This window comes from Poecile atricapillus, chromosome 13 (genome assembly GCF_030490865.1).
Source record: "Poecile atricapillus isolate bPoeAtr1 chromosome 13, bPoeAtr1.hap1, whole genome shotgun sequence".
In the NCBI taxonomy this organism is placed as follows: domain Eukaryota; kingdom Metazoa; phylum Chordata; class Aves; order Passeriformes; family Paridae; genus Poecile; species Poecile atricapillus.
In genome coordinates this window covers 6,692,207-6,719,132 of record NC_081261.1, presented here as the reverse complement: position 1 = coordinate 6,719,132, position 26,926 = coordinate 6,692,207, and the positions used below count along the sequence as shown (strand labels likewise).

General features: G+C 52.7%; 2 protein-coding genes across 7 annotated transcripts; one reads left to right on the top strand and one right to left on the bottom strand.

Moving 5' to 3' along the window:
• Positions 1-807: 807 nt before the first annotated feature.
• TCOF1 (treacle ribosome biogenesis factor 1) lies at positions 808-20,575 on the top strand. Of its 3 annotated transcripts, XM_058848634.1 has the most exons (18): positions 808-942; positions 1,477-1,532; positions 4,166-4,308; positions 5,016-5,122; positions 5,398-5,749; positions 6,558-6,643; positions 7,066-7,290; positions 7,873-8,142; positions 11,977-12,151; positions 12,297-12,442; positions 14,303-14,476; positions 14,924-15,155; positions 15,350-15,438; positions 16,145-16,373; positions 17,372-17,938; positions 18,953-19,053; positions 19,546-19,582; positions 20,040-20,575. In XM_058848634.1, the coding sequence occupies exons 1-17, from the start codon at positions 832-834 to the stop codon at positions 19,576-19,578; spliced, it is 3,096 nt and encodes a 1,031-aa protein (XP_058704617.1). In that variant the 5' UTR covers positions 808-831; the 3' UTR covers positions 19,579-19,582; positions 20,040-20,575. The 3 variants fall into 3 exon arrangements, with proteins under 3 accessions (XP_058704617.1, XP_058704618.1, XP_058704616.1); XM_058848635.1 differs by having other exon boundaries at positions 15,353-15,438; positions 19,546-20,575; XM_058848633.1 differs by having other exon boundaries at positions 19,546-20,575.
• A 261-nt stretch (positions 20,576-20,836) lies between these two features.
• CD74 (CD74 molecule) lies at positions 20,837-24,991 on the bottom strand. Of its 4 annotated transcripts, none has more exons than XM_058848636.1 (9): positions 24,839-24,991; positions 23,448-23,623; positions 23,235-23,329; positions 23,092-23,145; positions 22,810-22,905; positions 22,488-22,578; positions 21,962-22,150; positions 21,551-21,643; positions 20,837-21,434 (listed from the first exon to the last, which is right to left on the bottom strand). In XM_058848636.1, the coding sequence occupies exons 1-9, from the start codon at positions 24,907-24,909 to the stop codon at positions 21,430-21,432; spliced, it is 870 nt and encodes a 289-aa protein (XP_058704619.1). In that variant the 5' UTR covers positions 24,910-24,991; the 3' UTR covers positions 20,837-21,429. The 4 variants fall into 4 exon arrangements, with proteins under 4 accessions (XP_058704619.1, XP_058704620.1, XP_058704621.1 ...); XM_058848637.1 differs by having other exon boundaries at positions 23,235-23,326; XM_058848638.1 differs by lacking the exon at positions 21,962-22,150.
• Positions 24,992-26,926: the final 1,935 nt, after the last annotated feature.

Below are 26,926 nucleotides of genomic sequence, written 5' to 3'. Positions count from 1 at the left end.
ATTATTAAACCTTCCAAAAATAAACCCCTGCCAAAGTGATGGGAGCCAGATTTTTCCTGGAAAGTATCGGCATAGGGTGGGGGGTGGTAGTGGGGCAGCCCCTCCGTCACAGGCCCCTTTCCAACAGCTGCTCTGCATCAGGAGCAGCTTCTTCCCTCTGGCCCTTTGCTTATTTAAGCCCCAAAAACGCCAGACTGGCTCTTGCGAGCAGCTCAAAGTCCACTCAGCACTAAATCAACTCTGATTATTCGGCTTCAGAGCACTGTGGATGATTCTTATGGAAAACTGTTCTCAAATATATGGAATTACATATGGTGTTGCTGGAGCAGCCCCCGCTGTGCCACCCCCGCTGCTGGCGGCTCGTCCTTCCCCTCCTGCCGCTCTCTGCTCGCCCCCAGCTCCTGCCCAGGGCTCTGAGGGCCCCAGCTCCGGCCATGGCGTGACCCCGCCGCTTTCTCTTCTCCTCCATCCCCACCAGGGCGGTGGAGGGAGCCTCCATGGGGTGACCGCCCTTCCCCTGCCAGAGCGAAATGCGGGACCCCCGCTCTTCTTTGTGCCCCATCGCAGCCGAGGGGGTGTGAGAGAACCTCATGGGGTGAACCCCCCATCTCCCAGCGGGGCGGCATGACAGACCCATGGGGTGATCCCCTCCTTCCTTCTGCCCGTTCCCAGGGCGGTGCGGGCCCCCCGTGGGGTGACAAGGTGACAAACCCCTCCTCGCCTGCTCCCCCCACGTGGTGTCCCCGGGCTACTCCCGGCACTACGTTTCCCATGGGGCCGCCCGGCGGAAGCGGAAGTGGCGTCTGTCCGGCGCGGCACGCGGGCCGCGCCATGGCCGCCGACGGCGGCGGCGGGCGGGAGCTGCTCGCCCTCATCCACCAGCACCTGCTCCGCGGCGGCTTCGCGCGGGCCGCCCGGGAGCTGCAGGCACAGAGCGGGCAGGTAACGGGAGGCCGGGCCCGGGCCGCGGGGGTGGCAGCGGTGGCGGGGCGGTCCCGGAGCGCGGGCCTCGGCGGGGCCGCAGGGCCCGGTCCCGCTCCGCGCCCTCAGCGATCGCCGGGAGCGCCGTGTGGGTGCCGGGCGCGCCGCGGGCCCGTGGCTCCCGCCGGTCCGTGCTGGACCCACGTGGTGTCCCGGCACCCAGCGGGTGCTCCCGGTGCCCGCGGGCCGTTCCGGCCCCGAGCCGGCCGGGGAGAGCCGGCAGAGAGGCTGGCAGCCCGCCCGGTAGAGCTCCCGTCCCGGGGAGATGCTGCTCCCCGAACACGTGCTGCTCCGGGAGAAGTCTCCGGGAGAACACGCGGCCCTGGGTGCGGCGGGGCGGGGAGTGGGAGGGGTTCACCGGGAGGTGTGTGCAGGGAGACGCGCTCCCGGTTGCCCGGGGACGCTTGGATGGGCCCCCGCGGTCGCTGATTCTGTCTGGGGCTCACATCCCGAAACGGGGCCGGTGCCTGACTGGTGTTCCCTCTGCTTTCACAGAAATTGCTCCCTTCCCTCTCGACCTCTCTTGAGGACATCTTTACTCACTGGGAAAAGTAAGTTAAAGGAGGGAATGAGTATCAAATAGATTCCAGACTCTGCTGACGTCTGAGCTGCATGGCATGTGTGATTTTTATTTGCTGGAATTCCATGTTTTCAGAGGATTTCCAATGATAACTGTGCTCTGTAGAACTTTTTTCTAATCTCTGGTTTCACAGCAATTCATTTCAGATGATGGAGATTATGCTGGTTTAATGTTTCCTGAGTTTGGAGATGAGTTGTTACTTTAGTTTTGAGCAGCTCAAATGCTGTTTGTTTTTGATGCTGTTTGTGCTGGTTGATGCAGGAGTGTTGTGGAGCTCAGTCATGCTTTACTGTAAGAGATCTGTTCCCCACTTCTGTTTCACTTTCTTTTTAAAGTCACGTGCTTTTCAGGATTATTGACCTGAGAACAGAGAAGTTGAGCAGATCCTGAAATGCCAAAACTCTTAACAGGGACTTAAACCTTGGCATAGATCACAGATGATCTGACTCAGAGGAAATCTCTTGGTTTCAGCCTGTCCTTTTCAAGTCCCTGCATGTTCCAAACGCCTTCCTCCATCATTATCCCCCATCTGAAGGTCTGCAGGAGGGAGCCTTCCCATCTGTGATATTTGCACCCTCCCTGTGCTTGCTTTGGTTAGATGTTGGAGTGCAGCACTGCAGAGGCCTGCAGCCTCAGTGCTGGGTTGTCTGGGAATCCATGGAGTTGGGAGCACTGGAGTAAGGATCTCCTTAGCCTTGGGAAGTGTTTTTCAAAGGTGTTTTCTGCTCCATGCCTCTTGCCTTGCTCTTGTCCTCCACATCCGAGCAGGAGAAAGGCTGGATCCAGATGAGGATGTAGCAGTGTAGAAATAGGTTTGAAGTTCCTCCCTCTGACAGTTTGTTCTGTGGGTGCTGATGGTGACCTTCCCATGTGCTGGTTATCCTGCCTGCTGCAGCAAACCCTCCAAGAGACTGCTGCTTTTAAACTTGAGGAGCAACAGGGCATTTGCATCAGGTTTAATTCCTTTTTCTTCAGTGTCACCCTTCTGTTCTGGTCCTGCCCCACAAAGACATCTGTTATTCCTGGTCTGTCTGAGTTCTGTCTGGTTGGGAGTCAAAATGAGGGGTGTGTTGGCCAGTTACCTTTATCCTGGAGTGCTCCTGTGAGTGAGCTGTCTTTATCACATCCTGTTGCTTCATAGGCTTTTGGCCCCAGAATGTCCTTCCTTAATCTACCCTGTGGCTCTTGCCTTTCTCACCAAGGCCATCCTTGGTGCTGGTCTCCAGAAACTCTTCCAGAGTGAGCCCAAAGCTGAGACTTGCAGTTCCAGGAGTAGCCTTCCCCCAGAGCTGCATTTACTCCTGGAGGATGCAGAGAGGGGTAGAAGGGTGCCTGAGAGCTAGGGAAAGCTGGACCAGCTCACCTCTAGGAACAGCCTGAGCCCTGCAGCCCTCAGATGTTCCAGAATGGCACAAGGACAGTGCTAGCAGACGCCATTTCTTCACCTCACAGGGTATCCCTGAGCTCCTGGTCACTCACAACAAATTCTCACATCAGTCTGTGCTGTCAGCTGCCACTGGGTCAGGATGGTGTTGCAGGATCAGAGCTGCCTGTGTGGGCTGCCCTGTTGCTTTAGTAAAAGGATTATTGGAGTAGTTACAGGACTTCCTAAGCGCAGACATGCCTTTGGCTTAGCCTGCTTGCACAAAACTCACTGTTACAGCTGTGCTGCCAGAACACTCTGACACCAAGCACAATCTTTACTCATCAAATTGTTAAACTAATCTTGTTTTTAAAACAGATGAGCAAATAAAATGAGCTGAACTAGAATGGCCTAGAAGTGAGGATATTTGCTTCTGATAACTGTGTCCCAGGGCTTAGAAGCATTGCATGTGTGAATCACAACGGCATGTGCCCTTGTAATAAAGCAAAGGTGTTGTCTTTAAGTCTCAAATGAAAACATGGATAACTTTAACCACATCATCTGATCTGGTACAAGTAGGATTTAGAGCCTGGAGAAGTCTTTCTCCAACTTAATGTTTTAACCCAATTGAGCAGCTTAAGTGTTGAATACTTACGTGGTCTCTTCCTCCTCTTTTTCTAACACATCTTATGTAGGTCCAGCCACTTCCTTTCTTAAACCTCTCTGCAACCTGACTTTCCTGCCTTTTTGACTTGGGAACCCAAGTTCAAATGGCTTTTGTACCCTTTAGCTTGGCTTCTCCTGGCTCTGTGGAATATCAGGACCTGGTATTTTGGGGCTATCTGCCCTAACCCTAAGGCTACACTTACTCTGAGGCTGTAGCTGCCTCTTGGAGATGGAATTTGTTCTGTAGGATGCCTTCTATCGAGCACCAGCCTGACTGTGTTTGTTTTTATTTCTCTGCTAAAGTGAGGAGTCTGCCTAGGGCACAGAAAAATGGTCTAGATTCATTATTTTTTCTGAATGTTGCAGAAATATGTTGCTCTTGGAAGTTTACTGAGGATTGGAGATGTCCCTTGGAGGTTAGAGAAGTATTTGCCACCCCCTTAGGAATTCCTCTGTAGAGAAATTACACTGCCTATTCTTAGGCTTGGAGCTTGATCTGAGAGTGAATGAGTAATTATATTTTAATTTGTTCAAGATCTTTTTCCCCCATTTTGACACCCATTGTCTTCCCTCAGAACTCCACCAAATTCCAAGAGAAGAAATGAGAATGATGAGGAGGCAGCTATCCCAGAAAAGATCAGAGTTCCTGATCCCGTGAGCAGCTCTGAGAGCTCAGAGAAAGAAGAGGATGAGAAGGAGAAGGAGAAAGCTGCAAATGGTAGGAGCCTTTTATCTCCCTGGAGTTGACAGAGTGAGACTGGAGACTTGTGTAGGAGCAGCCCAGCTTGCTTGGCTGGAGAAAATGCTTGTAAAGTGATGGCTATTCGTTTGTGCTCATAGAAAAATAGGACAACTAATTTAGCACCCCCTTCTCATGTGGAGTTTCTGAGGAGCACAGATGTCTGCTGAAGCTAGAAAAAACCTGTTATGATTCAGTGGGGAGGGATGGGTGTTGTTGCTTGGATGAAGCTTTGGGAACCTCTTGCTGCCCACTGTGGAGCACGCTCCAATGGGTCCCAGGTGTGTGTTTTGCCAGCAAAGGCAGGGCTCTTTCATGGGTCAGGGAAGGTCTTGTTAGTTGGTCTGGAAAGCCAGTGCCCTCTGTGTGAGGTGGGGATACATCTCGAGAGCAGCTGATGTGGGAGGTGTTGGCTTGTGAAGTCTAACTGATGTCTGATATATTTTGGCTCAGTCTGGTCTGCTGTAGCCCAGCCTTTAGAAGACTGCAGATCTTTCCTGTCTTGGTGGCTGGGAGAGGGGTGGGGTGGAGGAGCAAAACACTTGCCTGTCACAGGGACAGCAGTGGTGATGGTCTTGGGTAAGGTAGGAGATGGGACCCTGCCCTGCTGCTGGGGCCCTCCTGCAAACCAGAGACTGTGTGAGAAACACACTCACACAGCTGCTCTGTGCCTCTCTCCTGTGCAGCAGCCAGCCTTTCTCTGGCCACAAACTCAGTAGTGAATATAGGAAGCAGTGAGGAAGATGAGTCCTCATCAGAAGAGGAGGCTCCGGCTGGGAAAGGTGCAGTGACGGTAAGGCAATGCTCCTGGCTTTGAAGGCTGGTGGTACTCTGAGGCCAGGACTGTCTCAGACTCCTCAGCATGTGTAGAATTGTGTCCTGGGGTGGAAATCATGTTTAAATGACCCTCCTGTGCTGCCATAAGCCTTCTCTTAGATACCTGTCCCCCAAACGCTGCCTTGAAGAGCTCTGTGGCTTACCTGCTGCCACATTGCTGTTTCAGGTACATCGTCTCCAGTTTAGCTCCTCATCTGTGAGCAGCCTTCTAATTTCCTTTATTTCCCATAGGTGACAGCAGCTCTGGTGGGTGGCAAAGCTGCCAACTCCCTGCATTCAGCTCCCAAGGCCGCTGCCCCAGCAGGCAGAGCAGCAGGGCCCTCTGCTGCTGACAGAACTGTGCTCTCTAACAAGCAGCAGCCCAATGCCCCGGCTGCAGCTGCAGCCCCGGCCAAGGCCCAGAAACTGCCTGGTCCTGGGAAGCCTGGACATGCCACAGCAGCTGTGGCCAAAGTAGGGCAAAGCAAAGCACCAACACTGACCAAAGCACCAGAAAGTTCCAGCGGCAGCAGCAGCAGCTCCTCATCCGAGAGCGAGGAGGAAGAAGAGAAGCAGACTGCACAGACCCCAGCTCCCAGGGCAGGTAAGGAGCCTGCAGGGTGGTGTAGAGGTGTGTGAGCTCCAGCTCTGCTGCAGATTGGATCTGAGGCGTGCCTTCAGTATGTTCCTGTTACTTCCCTTGCTTAGAGTGATGCTTGTTCCTTGGGGAGGCTGCTAGAACACTGCAAAGCAGCCAGCTCCAGAGCTCCGTGGGATGAATCCAGCGTGCTTGCTCCCATTTCAAGCAGCAGATCCTGTGCTAAGATGTCTGGCAGCACCCATCACATATCCAAGGGTTGGGGCTAACAGTGTAGTCTGTCCAGAGGAGATGCAGTACTAATGCTGCTGATACTTTCAGCTTTATGGAAGGCACCACAGTGTTTTCTCTTTATTCCCAATTGCAAAGTGATTAGTTTTGGGGTTTGAATTCTTCAGGGAAATCTTTTAAATGCTTTGAAGTGTATCTGTGTGTGTTGGAGTAGGAGGGTGAGAAACAGATCATTTAAGTTCTGGAAATTATCCTCCTCTTGGCTCTTATCCAGAGGAGGCCCAGCCAGGCTTACAGGGAGCTGTGTGTGCCTGGGCAGCACCCCATAGGGTCAGAGGGTGGCCAGGAAGCATTTCCCATCTCTGCCTGCACTCGAGGAGAGTTTCTGGGCCAGCATTTGTCTGGAGAAGCTGTTCTCAGCAGGCCATTGATGTTTTCAGCAAGGCTAGGTCCGCTTCCCTGCAAATCCCCTTAGCCCTCTCTGTGGCTTGTTTTGCTTCCCTGACTTCAAAAGCCACATTAGCATCACACTCTGGGGATCAGAGCAGGCAGCAGCTGTGACATCTCCTCTCCTGTATTTCAGAGCCAGCAGCTGGGGCTGAGAGCAGCAGTGAGGAATCAAGTGAGGACACATCCTCTGAGGAGGAGCTGGCAGCTCCAGCCATCCAGGTAACCTCTCCAACATGGATTCTTAATCCCTAGGAAACCACTTCCCTTCTTTTGAAGAAGAGAGGAAATGCTGCAGTGCTGTATTCTGACAGCACCCCTTAACTTGGGTGTGTGAGAGCCCCACTAAACCTTGCTGACATCAACCATTCTATTCCAGTTTCTACTAGTGCCTGAAGCTGAGGGAGATCCTTGGATCTGTAGGAGGTGATTAGTATGCAATTTGATGGATATAGTCAGGCAGTCCATGAAGAAAGTGACTTGTTTCAGTATTCCACAGCTCATGGGTCTGAAAAAGCTTGTCCTGGTCAAAATTAGCAAGGTAGCTTGCTTTAAAACAGATTCCATGCAGTTAGAGCTTTCAACCATTTTCTTCTGAGGTGTTACCTGAATCTCCTGTTCCCTTTTGTTCCCCCTGTTCCCAGGCCAAGCCAGCTGTTAAAGCAGTGCAGAGTAATGCAGCACCTGTGAAAAGTGCACCTCCTACTCCAATGTCCCTCAAGAAGAATGCAGTGAAGCAAACAGCAGTGGCAGCAATCCAGGCCAAACCTGCAACGACAGCGGCTCCTGGGGCTGCACAGCCCAATGACACATCAGAGAGCAGCAGCTCCTCGGACAGTGAAGATGAAGAACGTCCATTGGTAACCCAAGTGCGTGTCTCTGAGATCCTCCCTCTCCTTGCATGCCTCTCAGGGCTAGGAACTGCAGTGAAAAGAAAATTTTGTAAATGCATATAGTGTGTAGCAAAGTCATGTTGGGGGTGGGAGGAAGGAGGCGTGAGTTGTTAAAAGGCACCTCCGTGTCTTTGCTCTGAGCTTTAATCAACCCATTGTGCCTTTCTTAGAAAAATCCATCAGTACTTTTAAATGAAAAAAAACCCCAGTGATTCTTTTCCCACCCGAAGAGGCAAATTATCATGGTGGAATTTGCTTCTCAGGTATAAATTGCAATAAATAGTGTCTAATTTGTCAAACTGTAGTGCAACTCAGCTTCCCTGCTGTGGAGAGTGCAAAATGCTGCCTTGTACCTCACTGGAGGGGACTGGTGGTAGCAGCAGGCTGATGGAGAAAGCTAGATGAAAGAATTCCTTGTGTCCTGCCAGTCACTAATCTTCCTTCAAGATTTGCCTTTCCCAGGGGGCTCTGAAATTTCTTCCCTTGATTACAGTCTGAACAAATGAATTATGCTGCTGTGGGATTTGCCTTATTTCACTCTGTTCATGTCTTGTCCAGACAAAGACATCTCCAAAATCCTCCCAGGCTGTCCCATCCCCAGTGAAACCTTCACCAGCAGCATCAGTCTCTGTCAAGGCAACTCCAACAAAAACATCTCCACGGTCCCAAGGGAAGACAGCAGCAAAACCAACAGTGCCAAAGCAGGCTAAAACCTTACTAGGAAGGACTGCTACTCCCACAAAGTCTGCTGAAAGTATAAAGCCAGTGGAGAGCTCTGCCTCATCAGCCAGTGAAGAGGAGGATCTCGCTGTGCCCATCAGCCAGAAGGTAGGTGCTGCATTCAGCCCAGTGCCAAGGGATGAGATATTCAAGACAAGCATTTATCCCTTAAATGCTACCACTGACCTCCTTGAAACACCAGAAATATCTTGTTTCTCAGTCTCTTGGAGAGGAAGATCTTTCTGTTTGGAAGCAAGTACAGGCTCACTCTTCTCACCCAGTTGTCCCACAGAAGGTGGGAGGCACAGGGTTGATACCAGCTATTCACTCATGCCCTGCCCCTCTGGAGTGGCCTTGTGTGCAGGGTCACAGGTAGCTTGGTCTTGGCACTCCTGTGAGGGTTTGGTCAGAGTTCTCTAACCAAAGGAGAAGGACTGGGACTCGGGTGGCTAAACTCAAAGGGCTGCAAATCCCTTCCTGAAAGCATCCCTAGGCACATCATATGAGCTCCGGGGCCCTTCAGAAAGTGTCCTGAAAGCAGTCTTTTGGAGATGCAGCCTTACTGTCTGCAAGGGAGGAAGGGAAGCTGGGGGTAGAGCCTCACGTGTCCTTGCAAGGAGGCTCTTTGTCAACACATCCTTTGGCTATTGACAGGCCAGAGCCAGCGAGGTTCTGCATTTTTGTCTTTATAGCCTTGGTCTGTTGAGGTGGGTGGAGGGGGATGTTTCTCTCACAGTTGGCTCTGTGCTGCTCTCTTCCTGCATGATTGATTATATGTGAGGATTCAACTCTAGATGACAGGAACAGCTATTTGTTAGCTGTGCCATGAGGTCCCACTGTAAAACCATCGAGATTTTTCAATTTTAGCAGGGTTTATTTGCCGGGGTAGGTTTGTGTCCTCCAGTGTTGATTCTGTGAAGCTTCCAACAGCTAGTTTTACCTGCTGATTTAACCACTTCAGCATATTCCCTCTTGCAAACTGACATTTACCCCTCAAAAGCCAAAGTCAGCAAGGAAGAGCTTGTCATCGAGGGAGCTCTATTTTTGCCATACAGGCTGTTCCTTCCCATGTTAGTAGCCTACAGGCAGAGACCACGAGTGAAGCCTGAAGATAAACCATTGGGCTTAGCTGTGTCCACAGGCCTGTCCTCCCAGTCAAACTCTTAGCTCATCCCTCACCATCTGCTACTTGGGCATATGCTAACCACTGACTTACTGTATCCTGCAACTTCCTCTGGCTTCTGTGCAAGATCCAAACAGATAACAGAGCGTTGGAAGCTGCTTCATCTTTCCCTGTGGGGGTGGATTAGCACAATTAAAATGAACATCATGCCTAAATTGAACTGCTTAATTGGTCTGTTTACCCCTGAAAATTCAGGAATATTTAGTCAAAGAAGTTGACATGGTGCTTGCATATTTTGGGGGGAAAGGATGGTAATGGGGGACAGTCTCACCTTAAAGATGCTGTGAGCTGCTTTTCTTTTGGAACTGCAAATTTTGCTCTGCTGTTTCTTTCCTGAGTGTTTTGAGCCAAAGGTGGCACTTGAGCCCTCTATAGACAGGCTTTGGCTTCTATTTACAAGGAGTGGGTGTGAGATGCACGTGCATCCATGTGTTGGGAACCCGTGTCTTCCTTGAGCATCCCAGGAAAACCCGCGTGGGTTGTGCTGGCAGAAGTTGTGCCAGCAACTTTTAATCTTGGACTGCAGGCTGTGTGGGTAGAGGCCAAATATCTCAAGAGACAGAGGGTCTCTTTTCCTTCTTGAGCCCCGTTCCCTCTCCTGTTCAGGTGACAGTTGCCCCTTGGCTGGGCCATGACACAGCTGAGATGCTGCTCCCAGTGCTGGTACACGGCGCTGCTGGAGTGTGATTTTACAACGTGCGCCCAGCACGTGGCTCAGTGTTGTTCCCCCTCTTGTCATGCAGCGCTGCAGGATGCAAATGGACCCAGTGAGTGGCAGATGGGTTGTGCAGGAGCTGAGTCATCACACTCACTGAGCCACAGGCAGCTCTTGCTTTGGGGGCTGGAGAGGGAGCAGGAAAAATTATTTCCTCTCAAGTTATTTTCCTCCTCTCTGAGTTACTTCAGTACCTGTGACTCTCAAGCTGCCAGGAGCTCTCTGCCTGTGTTACCTGCTCTCTGGGTGTAACTTGGCCATGCTGTTGGCCAGATCCCACCTGAGGCTGTCATCCATCTGATGTGGATTCATGGACCTCGGCTGCCTCCCAGGAAGATCTGAGGCTGTGTAAACCTTATGGTGGTTTCTATGTGGATGCTGTTATGTTCATTCTGTGTTATGATGCCCCTGCATGACAGTTCTTTCCCACTCCATTGCTAAGTTAGGAAAAGGAGCACACCGTGCTGTGCATCCACATAGAGGGAGAAGCCAGAACATTGCTATGAAGGGCTTAAAATGGAGTGGTCTTAAAACTCAGTGGGCTCTGATCTTGGTAAGTTCTTCCCTTGCACAGCAGTGTTCAGAACAGCAGAGAGGAGTTAGCACGTTCAGAGCAGTGTGTGTGAATTCTTCTGAGTGCTTCAAGTACTTGTGTCTCTTCAGCATTGCAAAGCTGGCCTCTCTCCTGGAGATTGTGACTCACTGGTATCAAAACAAAACAGAGAAGCGAGGCTTGTGGTCCCCCCTCCCCAAGCACTTGTGGAGGTTTCTGTTTCTCTAAGCAGAGTCAAAATGTGCTTGGCTCGTTCAGAGAGCTGTTCTGTAATGGGATAAACATACAGATGCTGTTGCCTGTTTAGTGTTTGGCTTGGAGATGATAAACAGTGCCCCAATGGCAGCCCATGGCAGGGCTGTGCCAGGAAGCACAGTAGGATTGGTCTTCCCAAGAGGCTGCTGCGCTGGTGCTCCCTGCTGTGGGCTGTGGGCTATCACTGCATTAGCAGCATAGCAGGGATGGTGCAGCTGGGCAGGAAACTCATGGAGCACCGAAGCAGGCTGGCATCACATGCAGGGAGCACAGGGCCTGCCTGCCCTGCCAAACATGATGTACTCCTTGGCAGTGCAGCCCAGAGATGAGCCATGAGTGGAGTAAATGAGCGGGTGCAGAACACTGCCAGCCTGGGGAATATCTGCAGGGGAGGAAATCCCCAGATCATTCCACAAGCGCTTCCTCTCCTCTGCCACCGCTAACCTTAAGTGCACAGGAGGGGATAGAAAGAGAGAGTCTCACCTGGCAGTTGTGTATCTGGGGCATTCCCAGGTAACTGTGGCTTCCTAGTGCTGACACAGCAGGGAAAGTGGTTTGTGGTCTCTCCTGGAACACTGAGTGTTGACAGGTGCTGCAGAAAAACACAGCCCGAGTGTGTATCAGAGGTGTTTGTTGTCTGGAGATTTCTAAATTATTAGAGCTGTTGACAAATCAGCTTCCAAGCTGAGTCATATTCTGTCTCTGCCCGCCCTGTGTTCCCAACCCTTGTGTCAGCCCTGTGTCTACACTGAGCTCTCTAGCAGCTCTAGGCTGTAGCTGCTCTAATGTTGTCTCTGAATCTTGCAAGTGTTATGGCACAAGGCTTCCAAACTCCTACTGATTCCCTGAACTGTGGGTAGGTCGTGCTTGAATGGCTTCCTTGGAGTGGGAGTCTTGGGGTTGCACTCCTGGTTCTCCTGTCCTCAGCCAGTGTCTCTGTCTCAAGAAGGAATTGCTGTTAGAAGATTACAAGCACTATTAGCCTGTGTGCTCATATGAAACATACTTGGGCTTTCTGTCAGAAGGAAATTGTTAAATTCCAAGGGATATATCTACAGCAGCTCAGCCCAGGCAGTGACTGAAGCCACTTCCACTCATGACACACCAAGGATGGCATGAGTGTTAGTAACAGCTCTGTTAGGGTAAAACAAAACCCAGCCTGAGCTGAAACTGCACTAAAACCTAAACACCTGTACTAATACTGCATTGCTGGGCCTGTGTTTCTTTTTTGTTAAGAGGTTATCAGACCAGCCCAGGCCTATTCCCAGCATGAACCAGGCTGCTAAAGCTGGGCAGCCTGAAAAAGCAGTGGTAAGCACCTTGAAAAGCCAGGTTGCAGAAAGTGGGAGCAGTGACTCGTCTGACAGTGAAGAGGAGTCTCCTGCAGCACAGACACAGCCTCCACAAGCTGGTAAGTTGCCTGGTAGTAGCCAGGATCCCACACCAGCATCCTTATGGGTTTCTTACTCTCCCCTGCACACGGAGCAGCTCCTGCTCTGCACAGCCACAGAGAGCAATTCTTTCTGACACTGAGAGAAACTCTTGCGCTTTTCCAGCAGTGAAAACCAGCGCTGTGCCCCAACCAACAAACGCGAAAAAGGCACCGGCTTCGGCACCAGCCACAGCCCCTCCAGCTGTGGACAGCAGTGACGATTCCAGTGAGGAGTCAGATTCAGAGGATGAAATAGTCCCCCCTTCCCAGGTGAGGAGCCACTCACCCACTGGTTGTTCAGGCTTTTTAGTGCTGCAGGCTCAGGAGGTCTCAGGAGCTGGAAGGTGGTAATTGTGCAGGTGATGAGCAGTGCAGAGGAGCCTCCTGTTGGCTGGATCTGGTTTTCTTGGCCATGTCCATAGGTCTGGCTGACCCCAGCTCTGGGTGCACATCTCAGCCACAGCAATCTTGCAGTGTGTGAGAGCAGTGGAGAGTGAGTGCTTTGACAGGAACACCAGTAGACACACACAAGCCCAGACCTTCCCTGGCACTCTGTTCCTTCTGCTCTACTCCAGGAATTTAGGCTGGACAAGCAGCCAAATCCTTACAGGAAGAGTCTTTCTGTGACCTGTGTAGCTCCAAAGCAATCCATCACCTCATTCCTCACAGACCTCTGAAGTTCTTTGGTCTTCTTTTCCACAAGCCTTGGGAGAATGGCAGGATCTGCCCTGAGGAGTAGCACAGCAATCCTGCTGCCTTTCAGCTGGGGGAGCCAGTCCCCTGCCTTGAAAAAGGGAAGTGGCCCCATATCTATGCTGAGAGCACCACTGCGTGCCATGGAGCTGATGCCAGCTCTCCCACTGGAGTCTCTTTGTGTCTCCATGCCAGTCCTGCAAAGCTGTGACTGAGCTCCCTGAGGCCAGAGCTCCCTTGGTGTGAAACTGTCTTGGGGGTGTCTGCACTTGTGCTGCAGTTTGAGCCCAAGAAACCACATAAAAAACCCACTGGCTGAGGAGCATGGCTACTCTTCCACATTTTGGTGGCCTGGCTGGTGCTCTGAGCCCAGGGCTTGGTGGCCAGGCACACTTCTTGCCCCACACATGCCTTTGCTGGGAGGAGGACATTATGAGCCCAGGAAACCCTTCCCTGTGTCAGCCTGAGGCTGTGGCCAGTGGAAAGGATGTCTCCTTCCAGCTGATGGGCAGGCAGCCATCCTGAGCAGTCCTTGAGTAAAGCATGTTTATATTACTGAGATTCTATAAAATAATGCAGTTGCTGTAACTTGAGCTTTGTGTGAGAGGGCTGAGAGCTCACGTTGGGCTGGCAGCTCTGCACAGCAGAGCGGGGCCTTTTCCTTTCCCAAGGCCAGATGTTGTATGAGGGAAATGTCAGCCCACAAAGGCCCAGCTTGTCAGAGATCTGGAGGGGAGAGCTGCTCACGTAGCCTCGTCAGTAACACAGACCAGGAGGCTGAGTGCTCCTTCGTGGCTCCTTCTCCCTCCTCTGCTGGCATTTGTCATGGACCTGTCCTTAGTGCCTGGTTTCCATGCCCTTGGCCTTTCTATTTTTAACCCCTCTTATGTTATGGGAGGTTTCAAATGTGAGGCAACAAAATTGCTCTTGTTAATTTGACTCCTAATCTGTTTTTGATTTGTGGACTTGGAGGCAGATTTTCCCCATGGTTGGTGTCTTTGTTATCTCTGTTGCCAATTAACTCTTGCTGTGTGATTTTTAGCCTGTAAAAGACATCCTGGAGTCCAAGTGCCCACTCTGCTAACGTTTGCAAATGCAGTCTTGCTGGTGCTGCAGTGGGTAGGGATTCAGAGCCTGCAAGCACAGCACATTTCCCCTGCCTGCCCTCAGGGTAGGTGCCTTTGGGGCACTGAGCTAAAGCTTTTGGTGCTCTTGGGGTGCTGGCCCTCATTTCTGCCCCTGGCTGTGCTGGAGGCCTTGTTCAGAGGCCCATGGGAGGCAGAACTGGTCTGTAAAGGAGAGAATTAAAAACCAAAATGTCTTGGTGCTGTGCTGAAAATGATAGAAAGGCTTAGGAGTTAGTTCTGGATTGGTGTATGCCTCTGTATCTTTTCCCTCCAAGTTTGCTCTGTCCTGATTTTCTTTCTCATCTCTTAGACTCTGTCCCAGCAGAACGTGAAAGTAACTTCAGTTTCGAGCATGGTGGCTGCAAAGGCAAATGCCAGCCTGCCTTCAGGGAAGAAGACAAAAACTCCTGCTACCCCTGCAGTGAGCAGAGTGTCTGAGAGCTTGAGCAGTGATGCCTCAGAGCACAATGTGCTGGCAGGAAAGGTAATGATGGAGGAGAGTAAGGTGGGGAGCTTTCCTGGGGACAGGGGGAAGACAGGCCTGCTGGAGTCTGGGGCTGGTGCCACATCCCCAGCTGAGGGATGTGTTCATGAAGCCAGGAGAGAGGGACTGCTCTATCCTAACCACAATTATCATGCCATGAGATGAGGCAGAGGGTAGCCCTGGTACCTTTGCTGTTCCTGGCTCACTGCTTCTTTCCTTTTGTGATAGCAGTTGTCTGCTTGGCCTCAGCTGCCCACTTCTCTTGTGGGCTGGGATGAGCTGGGCCCTGTGAGAGGTTCTTGGGCTCACTGTGACAAGTGGAGCAGTACAGCTGAAGAAGGGCCAAGGTGGTCCAAGCCCATCTACTCTGGGCTGCTGCTTATAGTTCCTGGATGTGCGCAGTTAGTTATTCCTCCTTCCAGATCTATTTCATCTCCCTCTCCCTAGGTCCCTGCTGCTTCTAGCCAAAAGCAAACGGTTCCTGTGGGAAAAGCTTCTTCTGCCAGCACTGCCGTCCCAGGAAATTCCACTGCCAAGGCGAGGAAGCCAGTCCTGCAGCCAGGACAGGACACCCACCCAAGCCAGGCCGTGCTACCCACCCATGCAGAGGACACCTCAGACAGCAGCAGTTCCTCCGACAGTGACGAGGAAGAGGCACCCAAGCAGCCTTCCAAACCTGGTCAGTTCTCTCCAGAGAATACTCTCAGTGCTGCTGGATGGGGACAGCCTTTTGTTACCCATGGCAGGTTTGCACTGGCAGAGCATTCCCTTTTTTTTGGAGGCAGAAGGGCTTTTGGTGGCGGTGCCTGTGCTGGGGAGGTGAGCTCAGCCCCAGGCAGCAGCGGTTTAACAGGAGGAACTCTGCTCTTCCAGCAGGCCCCCTACAGAAACCAGGAGGGACCCAGCCAACCCACAGCTCCTCCTCAGAGTCCAGTGAGGAGGAGGAGCATGCAGCATCACAGGTATGGTACTAGAGCAGGCTGGATCCTCTTGGGTCTTGCAGCTGGCTCCCAAATAGGACTGAGAGACTCAATTCTCAGCCACAGCAGATGGGGTGCTGGGTGGGTTTGCCAGCAGAGAAGTGGGGGTTCCCCAGTGTAGTGATGTGGACTTTTAGTGGAGGCAGAGAGAAGCTTTTGAATTTGGAATGCTTCCCCAGACAGCCGGGCCTTGGGTCCAGGGTTCATGGTGCCTTCCCTGGGAGAAGAGATGGATGTGGTACCTTGCAAGGGTTAAACCAGGAGAACTGCTGCACAGTGCCAATAGCAGCAGGGATTTTTTTCCCTCACTTTAGTTTGTAACTTAAGCCATGTCCAAGGCATTAAATTCCCTTTGTAAGTAACGTGCAGGGCGTGCAGCACATCTGCAGTGCATTAAGTGTGCGTGGGCTCACGCTGATGGCCAGGAGCCTCCCCCAAGCCTGCCTTGCTGGGTGAGAACAAAGGAGAAACTCTGGCTGCCAGTTCTCGAGGCTGTCAGCTCAGCTGGTGTCCATCAGTGTTGGCCTGTCTCCTGGTAGCCCTGGGCTCTTAGAGCAGGCTCCACAGGTGGCCAAAGGTGGGCCCTTCATTTGAAGTATGAGGACAATAGCAGCAGCAACAGAGCTGCATGTCTGGTGTGTGGGAGGCTGCCATGCTGTGACTCCTCAGTGTGTCTGTACTGTTTCAGTCCCTCCTCACAGGCTACCCAGTCCTCTCCAAGACCCCAGTAACACCCCAGGCACCAAAGACGGTTCCTCCCCCACCTGGAGGTGAGCTGGGGCCACGGAAGGCAGCTGGGAGTGCTGCAAACTCCCTCGCCAAGGGCTCCCTGAAAGCAGCCCCAGCCAACAGCTCAAGCAGTGACAGCAGTGACTCTGACACAGATGACAACCAGGTGGCTGCAAACCACAAAGCAGGTGGGTCTCCTTTGGCAAGGTTGGGAATTTGCTTGGCCCAGGAGCGAAGCTGTGCTGCCGCAGGAGGGTGACACTGGGATGGGCCCTGTTCCCAGTGTGTCTGTACCATGGAACCACAGCATGGAGTGCTGCTGCCGTCTGCTGGCTTCCCTGGCCACAGCACAGCCTTCTACCTCAGCACCCTGCTTGTGCTGGCTGCCTCCAAGGCTCAGTGCCTTTGCCTCTTCCAAGATGTGCTTTAACCACAGTAATTAACAGGAGCAGGTAGGGCTCTCCCTGGAGCCGGTGCACACTGCACTGCTGGCTTCTGTGGAAGGTTCAAACACTGCCTGAAGAATGTCTGCTTCACAGTGCTGGTATTCCAGCCCTGCCCTTGGGCTATGTGGGCTCTGCTGCGTGTCTGGAGAGCAGAGGTGGGAAGCAAGCCAGAAGACCAGTGGAGAAACAAAGTGTCCCACCATTTCCCTGATTTGTTGGCAAATTGTAAAACTTGAAGCTGGAAGCTGCTTCTGCTCTGGTGCGACTCTGGCACCTTCAGATAAACTCTGGCTTGCTCTAGAAGTTCAGATGGGTCTGTTAGTCCCTTGGGCATATCATGAAATTGTGCAAAAGGCTGTTGAGGAAGTCAAAACTGTCTATGGATAGATAGCTCAAGAGGGCCCAGGGGCTCTGGGCTTGGCCATTGGTGGTGATTACCTGTGGCAGTGAGGAGACCCCTACCACCCTGGGAAATCCCCAGCTTACTGAGGATGGTGTCCTGGAGGACTGCTCCATCTATGCTTACCCATCTTGTCAAACAGCCAAAGCTGTTGTGGCTGTTGTCACCCACTTCAGGCTGAGGCATCTTTCTCTGACTCTGCTGCAGATGCCAACAAGTTTGGTTTTTTTTTCTTGGGAGAAGAACTGGATTTTCCTCATCAAATGCGTATTTCCATCCTCCTGTGACTAGTCTGTGTAATGAATGCTCACTGAATTGTCTTCTTTGTCTGTTTCTGCAGAAAACAACCCCGCTTCAGGGCAGGAAGCTACAGAAGCCTCCAGCAAAGAGAAGGTGGCAGGAAAAACAGAGCCAGGTCATGCCAGCCTCAAAGCTTCCTCACTGAAGAAAACCCAGGCAATGAAAGAGAACAATGTTGGGGCAACAGGGATGCAAGTGAACCCAGCATCATCACATGCCCTGCTCTCCGTCCCACAGTCACAGCAGCCAAGCTCAGGGAGTGAAACTGAGGTCACCACTGCTGCCAAAGTCCCTGCAATGCAGACAGTGGAGGGGTTGGAAGTGAAGAAGAAGAAGAAAAAGGAGAAAAAAGAAAAGGAGAAAAAGAAGCCATCCTCTGCAGCAGACAAGGCTGTGAAAACATCCAAGGGCAAAGACAAAGAGAACAAGAAGCAGAAAACATCTCAGAAGCGGAAGCTGACAGGAGAGGATGGGGCTGTGGAGCAGCCCAAGAAGAAAAAACTGAAAGGGCAAGCTAATGAAGATGTACCCAAAAAGAAAAAGAAGAAAGCAGATGGTGACCTGGAGAAGGTGGCAGGCAGCAAGGAAAAGAAAAAAGCAGTTAAAAGTAAGCATCCTACACTTGGGGCCTACTTTGCAATAGGTTCTTGCAGCTGATGCATGTTCAGCCTCTGATGCAGGGCCTTGCAAATAGCAACCAGTTTCCCATTGGCTTCCTGTTTGGCTGCTTCTCTCATGGAATCATAGTCAAGAGGCCTAAAAAAGCTCTAAGATCATCAAGTCCAACCATTAACCCAGGCCCATCCCCAAACCATGTCCCCATGTACCATATCTACACATCTTTTAAATGCCTCCAAGGTTGGTGACCATACTGCTACCTGGACAGCCTGTTCCAGTGTTTCACAACCCTTTTAGTGAATAAATTTTCCCTAATATTCAACTTAAACTTCCCCTGGCTCAACTTGAGGTTATTTCCTCTTGTCTTGTCAGTTTTGACCCTTCTACAGCTTGTTGTTCTGTAGTGCCCTGCTCTCTGTCCTAATCCAAAGGCCATTTTTTTTTTTTTTGCAGTGCAGCCTGTATTTTCAAATCAGAGCTGTTTTTGTGTTGGATCTGTTAAGCTTTAAAGAAAAAGGGAGGGGTGGGAAACATGGATTGGCTGGGCCGTATCTGATGGTGTTTCCATTCTGCTGAAATGCAGCCCCTATTTTTGGAGGAGACAGACTTGTCTATTGGCCCCTGTGTGAGCTGTTTAACAGGGATAAGTGGAGCCTCTTGAGCAGTTGTGCTGAGCTGAACCTCGTGTCCACCCTGTATTAGCAGCTCCCCTGGCTCTCATTTCTGGCACGTGCCCATCTACTCCAGCCCTGAAGCAGTTCCTTGGAGCAGGAGGTGTAAAGAAGGGAATTCTATGTCATTCCACCCATACGTGTGCACAGATGGTGGGTTCAAGCTGCTCTGGCTCAGGGGTATTAGGGAAACATTCCTGCTCTGGAAATCTTGCTCAGGTTTGGATGTGATCAAAAACTTACTGGGGATCCTCCTACCAGCCTATGCTCCCTCTCAGAGGCTGGCAATACCAGAGTACCTCTCTTAGCTGGCTTTTCTTTCCCACTCTTAGAAAAGAAGACTGGAAAAGAAAAGAGGAAGAGCAAAAAGGCACCTTTGGAAGGAGAACCTGAAGCAGATGACTCTGCTGAGGTTCACAAGAAGAAGAAGAAGGTATGTGTCACACCCTGGGCTGTGCTGCTCATCCCAGCTTCCCAGGCTGGAGAAGGAACAGAGCCATATCCAGGCCTTGCTGGCAGTACAGGGAAGCCTACAGTTCACTGTGGCCAGTCTTAAGACATCCTGACCTTTGGTTGGGATTAGAGTGACTCAAAGGGCTTGTTGCTGTATTACTGCCCTAGGAGATTCCTTTCCCCTGGAATGGTCAAACCCAGGGACCCTTAGTCCTGTCTAAGGAGTAGGTGCTCCTCTCCAGCTGTCTGTTCATCTCATTCTCAGCAGAAGCTGGAGTGCCTGAGAGCTTGCCAGGCTTCTGCATCCCATCCCAAGGGCTTGAAGGGGTAACAGAGGGAGACTACAGAATGTTCCTTGTGGTGGCTGCCACCTCTACAGGGACATATCCAGGAAGCCTCTGTGGCTTTACTGTGTCCTCCATGTCTGTGGTGCAAATGATACTGATGTATTTTTTTCTGCTTTCCATTTTAGAAGAAGAAAGGAGCTCAGCCTGAAGGATTGTAAGAAGGTACATGGCCTGTGGGGATTGGCCATTGGTACCCTGAGCGGCGTAACCTTGGCCACATCCAGAACTCCTGGGCCAGATTTAGGAACACAGTGTGCCCTCTAAGAGCTCACTGAGTCAGCCTGGCCCTGGATCAGAGGGCCAGGGAGTGGAGTGATGTGAGGAATGTCGTGCAGCCATGTGCTGGCTTCTTTGGATGTGTCTGACCTCAACTCTTTAGCTGCTGAGAACTGGATGTCCAGCCTGGGTGTTGCTGACCTCTGTCACCAGCAGAGATGAGCAGCTTCTGGCAGTGTCTGTCTGTCCCTGCTGACCACAGGGAGCTGGGGAAAGTGATGGGGATTAGATGGTGATGTTGTAGCCACCTGGAAGTGGACCAGATGCCTCTGCCCATGCTCTGCTCAGCTGTAAGGCTGTTCTCCTCCTCCCCATCCCTAACTTTTAACTCCTCTCCCCAAAGGTACCGCATTCCTGTGATTAAAGATTTATGGGTGAAGATCAAACAGAAGAGAGGAAAAGGAAGCTCACCTGGAGAATTCCAACTTGTTTTCAAATAATAATTTATAACTTCTTTTAACTGTGACTTTTAAAGCAGAGCTGTAACTTTCTGCCTCCTCCTGCCCTGCTGAGGCCCAGAGATGTGTTTATAGTCCCTCCAGATGGAATGGAACTGGAGGAGGCAATTTGACCAGAGCAGAGCATAAATTGCTTTTCCTGTTGTTGACACCCAGCCATCCCTTTCTCTTACCACAGAGCTATATTTTTGAGAAAAACTTTTACCTTTTTTCCCTTCTTCCCGTGACTTGTGGTGTCAGTCCTTTTGCTACTACAAGGAAAGCTCTCGGGTTTCCTTTTTATCCTAACACTGACAGTGGTGATTATCATGTCCCTGGAGTTGCACTGAACAGTTGTGTCCAGCAGCTGTTCTCAACCAAGGCAGTTTTTGTGTTGTTTTTTTTTATGAAATACAAAATAAAAACCAACAAACAGATTTTACTTCAGCTGCGTTCAGGGGAGGCCAAGGCTGACTGTCTCTGGAGAATGTTGTGTGTGGGAGAGCAGAGCCCAGTGTCTGCCTGTCTGGGGCAGGGGGATCCCAAGGTACAAGTGAAATCAAACAAGGAATGGGCCAGGGAACACAGACAGTCCTCGGTGGAGATACAGCTGTCCAAATGCCTGCAGAGATTTTTCTTTATCTCTTTTTTGTTTCATTTATTTATAACCTCAGACAGCTGCAAACAGCACACGGAGCCCTGCTGGAGTTGCTTATGAGGCTTTCTTACTGAAAAGTTTATTTGAAATTATTAGCTTGTGAGATTGTTTATAAAGGAGGAATCAGATATATTCAGGAAAATTAGAAGCCCCTCTGCCTATGATTACCCACTGCTGAGGCTGTAGGTGAATCTCTGTGTACAAATCTGAGCATTCCACAATAAAAACCCATTAGTCCAGTAATCTAACAGGGCTTCAGCCTACAGGGATCAGTTAAGAAGCTGGTGGGGGATATTTGGTGCTTTTAATGTTCATTTGGTGTAAGGAAGCTAAAGTTCTTCAGCAGGGGTGAGCTGCACTGCTGCCTGGGAGCTGTTGGAGCTTGAGCCAAAGAGAACAGGATTTATGGATCTGATGTCGTTGAAATAATTTTCCAGCCTGCTCTACTGCTCTATTTCATGGTGGTGGCAGCTCAGCCCTGTCTGATGCTCTGCAGCAGGGGAAGGGTGCCCAGGGATGTCCACTGTTAACTGACTTGGAAAAGCAATGTAAGAGCAGAAAAGAAATAGAGAAAAAAAATAAGGCAGGAGCTAAAGGGGCAGGGATGTTGAAGGCAACTGCTGGCTTCCTCTTCTACACTAACCTGTTGGTGGAACAAGAGGAGGTAGTGAAACAGCTCAAGGACTTTCCAAAACCCCTCCCTCACAACCTCCCCCTCCCCAGCAGTCCTCAGGACTCTGGGGACACTTGGACACTCACCTTTGCCTGTGCTCAGCTTAAGCATGTCCACCCCAGAGAAGATCATCTCCTCTGGATCTGGGGTGGCAGTGGCAGCACTGGGAGCATCAGTGCCTGCAAAGGGAGGGTAGGATGTGGGTGCTGGAGCCCAGGGCTGCCCCATCGTCCACCCCCATCCCTCTGAGGGCAGCAGGGGAGAGCCTGCACACACTGCTGAGCAGGGGGCAAGGGAGGGGCTCATGGAAAACCCTGGCTGCATATCTCAACTCCAGCTACCTGTGGGGGGCTGTGGGTTTGGGGGTCCTCTCCATACTGGCATACTGGCACTGGATGGGTGAGGAGTGCTTCCTGAAGCCTAGATGCCCTCCTAACGGTCCTCCCTACTCCCATGCACACTGCTCCTTCCTCTCCATCCCCTCCCTGGCAACCTACCGGGGCAGTCCAGCTTTCCCCGAGTCACAGTGCCCTCAATCTTGGTGCCATTTTTGTAGGAGCACCAGCAGAAACCGGTGGAGAAATGGCACTGCTTGGGCAGGTAGTCACCGTTCTCATCGCACTGTGGGCGGAAGCGGCCCAGCTGATCATCCCCAAAAGTGGCCTCTGCTTGGCACTTAGTTTGCACTAGGGCAATAGAAACAGAGGGGACACTATCAGCCTCCCAGACCCTTCCCCAGAAACATTTAAAGGTGAACAAGCCCCTGCTCAGTGACCTTTCTGAAGCTCTTGGGCCAAGCAGGGATGGAGGACTTAGGATGGAGCTCCAGCTATTCAGCCTTTTGTTCACCCCAAATACCCTACAAGCAGTGGGCAGAGCTGCTCTGTGATGTCCCAGCAGCCACGAAACAGGGACTCCCCACAGAACAAATCCATGAGTGGAGGGAGGGCTTGGTTCCCTGTGAGCTGCCCCATGCCAACACCTCCCTGACCCTCCCCAGCTCAGCAGTCCCATCCCCAGTACCTTTCTCTGCTGGGACTGCCTTGTGGTCCTCCGACTTGGGGTTCTTGGCCATCTCAAACAGCAGCCACTTGTGCATCCAGGACTCAAAGGACTGCAGTGAGAGGATCCAGCATGTTAATGGGCATGGGGGAGTTCATCTCAGGGGAGCCATGTCATGAGATCTAGCTTGGACAGAGAAGGTGGTGAACACCATCCCCTTCTTTGGGGTGGGAGCAGTCCAAGCCTGGCTAAAGACAGACTCTGTCCTGCTGGGGATACCCCAGTCCCTCCCCAAAGCACTCCTGGACAGAAGTGGGACAGGATGACAGTGACAAGCACTGACCTTCCAGTCCACATGAGTCATAGTGCTCCTCAGTCTCTTCAAGTTGTCCATCAGGTTGTCATTCAGCTCCGGGAACATCTTGCTGGGGTCTGCTTGCTGCAGAACAACCACAGTGAGGGCAAAGAAAAATGAGGTGGGGAGGTGGGGGTTGGAGCTCTGCTGGTATCAGCCAGACACATGCTGCAGGAGGTCAGGAGCTCCCCCCACCTCTGAGCATCCCAAGTAAGACCCCTGACCACTGCAGGAGGCAGCTGTGGGGTGGAGGGGAGGAGAGGGCCTTACCAGCAGCAGGTGCTTCACTTGATCCTCGGTTTTGTTGCTAGCAGGGGCCTTAACCTCAAGAGAAAAGACAAAGGGGCAGTGTGAGCACAGCAGCAAGGCCTGAGGGCGGCAGGCAGCACCAAGTGGTGGAGGGTCTCTCTTACTGAGAGGTCTTCAAAGGGTGCAGGATGCAGGACACTCATGACCAGAGGAGTGTTTGCCTTGGCCATCTTCATCTTATTTACTGGCTTGGCACCTGCTGAAGAAGGAGAACTCTGAGAGGCACCAAGCAGGTTGGGTGGCCCAGGAGGATCCGGGAGGGATTAATCCCTTCTCCTTCCACCTCCCACCACTCTGGTGTCCATGGTGCTACTGACCAGCAGGCAGCTTCCTCTGCAGAGCCTCCAACTTCAGGCTCTGGGAGGTCTTGGTCAGCTTGCTGATCTGCCCGCTCTGCTGGTACACGAAGTAGATGGTGACAGCCTGGCCAGCAATGAGCAGGGCCACCAGGATGGAGAGTGTGGAGAAGGCGACTTTGCGCCTCAGCACAGACCTGCGGGACACGGACGGGGAGCTCAGCCACGCACCGGCAGCTGGAGGTGACATCCTGCTGTCACCCCCTCCCGGCCCCAGACACTCCTGTCCCGGGGTGTTTGCAGCCAGACAAATGCAAATTCCCCCATCGAGGAGAGCAGAAGTGAAACCTCAGCAGGAGCGTCACGCCCCCACAGCGGGAACCGAAACCCCCTGTGGGGGCGGGGGGACGTGGGGACACGGGAGCGGGACGAAAGGCACGTGGGAGGGGACAGGGCGCTGCCAGGAGATTTTGGGAAACAGCATCACTCTGGGCATCGCCTTTTGCGGGATGATGAAGCCGCTTGAAATCTTACTGGTGCATGGAGCAGAGGACACGACTCATGGGATGCTGGACTGCACTTAATTTTTAAGATGTTGTGCCAGATCCTGCCCCGCTGAGTGAATGTGGCGCTGTCGAGGTGCCCCAGAGGTCACCCCCTGCCTGCGCTGCCCGCCCAAGGGACAAGTCCCGAACGGCGCCCGCTGCATCGGCATCTGCCTGGTGACTGATGACGTCAGAGCTCCAGGGCTCCTGATTGGCTGAAAGTTCTGGGGGGGGTGTCCCCCCCTGCGGGCGTTGGGATATAGGGACGAGTTGGGACACGGGGGGGCTGCCCCACAAAGTCATTTAGGTCCAGGCTCCGCTTCTGCCCCACGGCCACACCATCAGCCTGCCTGTCCCACAACCTCTTTCCCACAAAGCTGCTTCCCCCAAAGTTTCAAGCCGTGGCTCTCTGCCCCACCCTGTGAGCCTGGCCACCCCACCGCCTTGCTTTGTCCCCGGCGGCCCAGAGATGCAGTGACCCCTTTCATCCCACTGCCGCCCCGTGCCCCCCCAATCCCATATCCACCCAATTCCCCCCATCCCACAGCCACCCTCTGTCCCCCTCCCACTGCCGCTCCATGCCTCCCATCCCATAGCCGCCCAATTCCCCCCCATCCCACAGCCACCCCGTGTCCCTGCCTTGCCTCAGAGACATGTTCTGGCCCCTTCCACGGCCCTCTTAGCTTCACAGTGCCCCATTCCCACAGCCTGCACCCCATCTTCTGCCTCACAGTCACTCTGTGCCCCCTCGACCCGGCTGTATCCCCTTCCATCCCACAACCACGCAATATCCCCCTGCTCCACGACCTCACTGTGCCCACTTTGCCCTCCCCGTGCGCCCCATCCCCGCGCCCCCAGCAGCGGCACCTCTGGGTGTCCCCATCACTGAGCACTCCGCTGCCGCGGTCAGAGATGAGGTCTCGCTGCTCCTCAGCCATGGCTCCGCTGGGCTCCCCAAGGCAATGGGCACCCCGAGTGAAGCTTCTGGAAATACCTTCGGGTCCCCACCCTGCCCTGACACCCGGGGGGGGGGAGCCAAAAAAAAAGTCCTATTGGCTGCTGGCACTTGCATCACTTGTTGTCAGGCAGAGCGCTGCTCCAGAGGTCTCCAGTTCAGAAATGATGCTGGACACAGCCCTCAGCTCCACGGCCACTCGGTGGGATTTCACTGCCCACATCATGCCACGGACAGGTCACGGTGCCCAGCCTGGTGACAACCGGTGCCATGGGCCCAGAGGCTCCGGTAGCCCTGATGGGGCAGGAGGTAAGAAAAGGGAGGTGGCAGTGGGATGGGGAAGGTGAGAGGAAACCTGTGAGGAAGGAAGTGGGGTGCAGAGCTGGGACGCAGGGGTGGGACACCATGGGGGGGACCCCCACACCAGAAGCTGAGCAGGACCTTCTGTGGGGGCACAGTGCCAGGGTACAACCCTCTTCCCTGGCCTCCTCCCCTGCTGCTGAGAAAAGCTGCACTTGGGCTCAAGCCCCTCCTTGGGGGTCACTTTGGACCCTCCCTGTGTGGGGGTCCTTGGCCAGCCCTTCTCAGGCTGAGGGGGTGACGACTAAAAGATCAAGGGCTTTCAAGCCCTCCTTCCCTCTAGCACAACTTTGCTTTGCCTGCAGCAGGGCAGAACCCCCAAAGCCAAGAGAGGAGGAACAGCCCCCTAAGGTGAATGACCCCAAAGCACCAGTGGGAGTGGGGCAATGAGGGTCTCCAGCCCCTGCACAGCCCCACAAGTGCTACATGGGCAGGAGCAGCCATCTACCCCGTAATGCTGGGTTTTGGTGGTTTTACACAATGTCCCACAGCAGCCCAGGGTAACACACCCCAATGCCCATGCTGGGCCCAGGGTCACACTGAGCCCAGCACCAAGCTGGCTGCAGTGTCAGGACTCAGCATGACCACAGCCAGAGTTCAGCCAAAAGAGAAACACAGAGTGTGGAATTACAAGTCCTACCTAACCAGGCATCACTGGTTACATGGAAAACACACTGGGGCGAGCAGGGACATGTTGTTTCAGCGACTCCATTTCTTTTCCTGAATCAGTCCTGAGCCTCCCAGCTGGCAGAACAGCCCTGGGAGAGCGGACAAAGGGATCCTCTCAGAGCACTTACAGGGAGTAGGACAGGGTCTCCTGGCAGATGCTGTTCCTGGAGGAAATGTGTTGGGATGATGCTCCTGCATTCCAGGTGGGAAACTGCAGCCCCACACACAGGAAGGGTTTTGGTGCCTAGAGCCCGCTCCCAACCCTGTAACCCAACTGAGAAAGGTCTGGGCACACAGGGGTTCACACACTGGCCCAGAGGTGTCCATCAGCCCCACCTGAGGCCTGTTACAAAGCTGTATTTAGAAACCATCAGAGGGGTTTGCAAAGAAAATAAAAAGGGAGAGGAGATGGAGAGAAAAGGGAAGAAAGAGAAGTAAAAAAAGGGGAAGAAAAAGGGGGAAAAAAGCAAAGAACACAAAAGCCTTCCATACATTTTTTTTGTCTCTTCCCCTCATGGACACTGGGACTTTTGGGGGACACACGGGTTTTCCTCACAGCCCCAGTCCCCACTCAGCTCCTCATTTTGGGACCACAAACTCTGCCCCAAGGCCACTCTCCTGGTGCATTCCGTGACTAGCCTCAGCCATAAGGGGAACCAGAGAAAGTTTGAACAGGAACTTCACAGACAAAACCCCAGCGATTCCATGGAGCTGGGCTGGCTCTGCAAACCACAGACGTGGGTGATAACCTGGGGGTGGGGAACAGCCCCCTTCCCAGGCAGGCTGAGTTTCTCAAGCCCCAGCCTGGAGAAAGACTGCCAGCCCTAAGTCAGTCCCTGCTCCACACAAACATTCCCAGTCAGCTCTTCAGAGCTTCACACACAACTTTCTGCCCAGGGCTGGGACACTCAGTGTGTTCTCAGTCTGTGAATTCATTTTACAGGGAAGACACAGACACTTTCAGAGAGCAG

Excerpts from the sequence above, each read along its gene's own strand:
- TCOF1 (XM_058848634.1), top strand. The coding sequence starts at position 832 with ATGGCCGCCGACGGCGGCGGCGGGCGGGAGCTGCTCGCCCTCATCCAC. Across the intron at positions 4,309-5,015 it reads GAAGGAGAAAGCTGCAAATG|CAGCCAGCCTTTCTCTGGCC; the intron begins GTAGGAGCCTTT and ends TCTCCTGTGCAG. Across the intron at positions 12,152-12,296 it reads GACACAGCCTCCACAAGCTG|CAGTGAAAACCAGCGCTGTG; the intron begins GTAAGTTGCCTG and ends GCGCTTTTCCAG.
- CD74 (XM_058848636.1), bottom strand. The coding sequence starts at position 24,909 with ATGGCTGAGGAGCAGCGAGACCTCATCTCTGACCGCGGCAGCGGAGTG. Across the intron at positions 23,330-23,447 it reads GCAGAGGAAGCTGCCTGCTG|CAGGTGCCAAGCCAGTAAAT; the intron begins GTCAGTAGCACC and ends CTCCTTCTTCAG. Across the intron at positions 22,579-22,809 it reads TGACTCATGTGGACTGGAAG|TCCTTTGAGTCCTGGATGCA; the intron begins GTCAGTGCTTGT and ends CTCTCACTGCAG.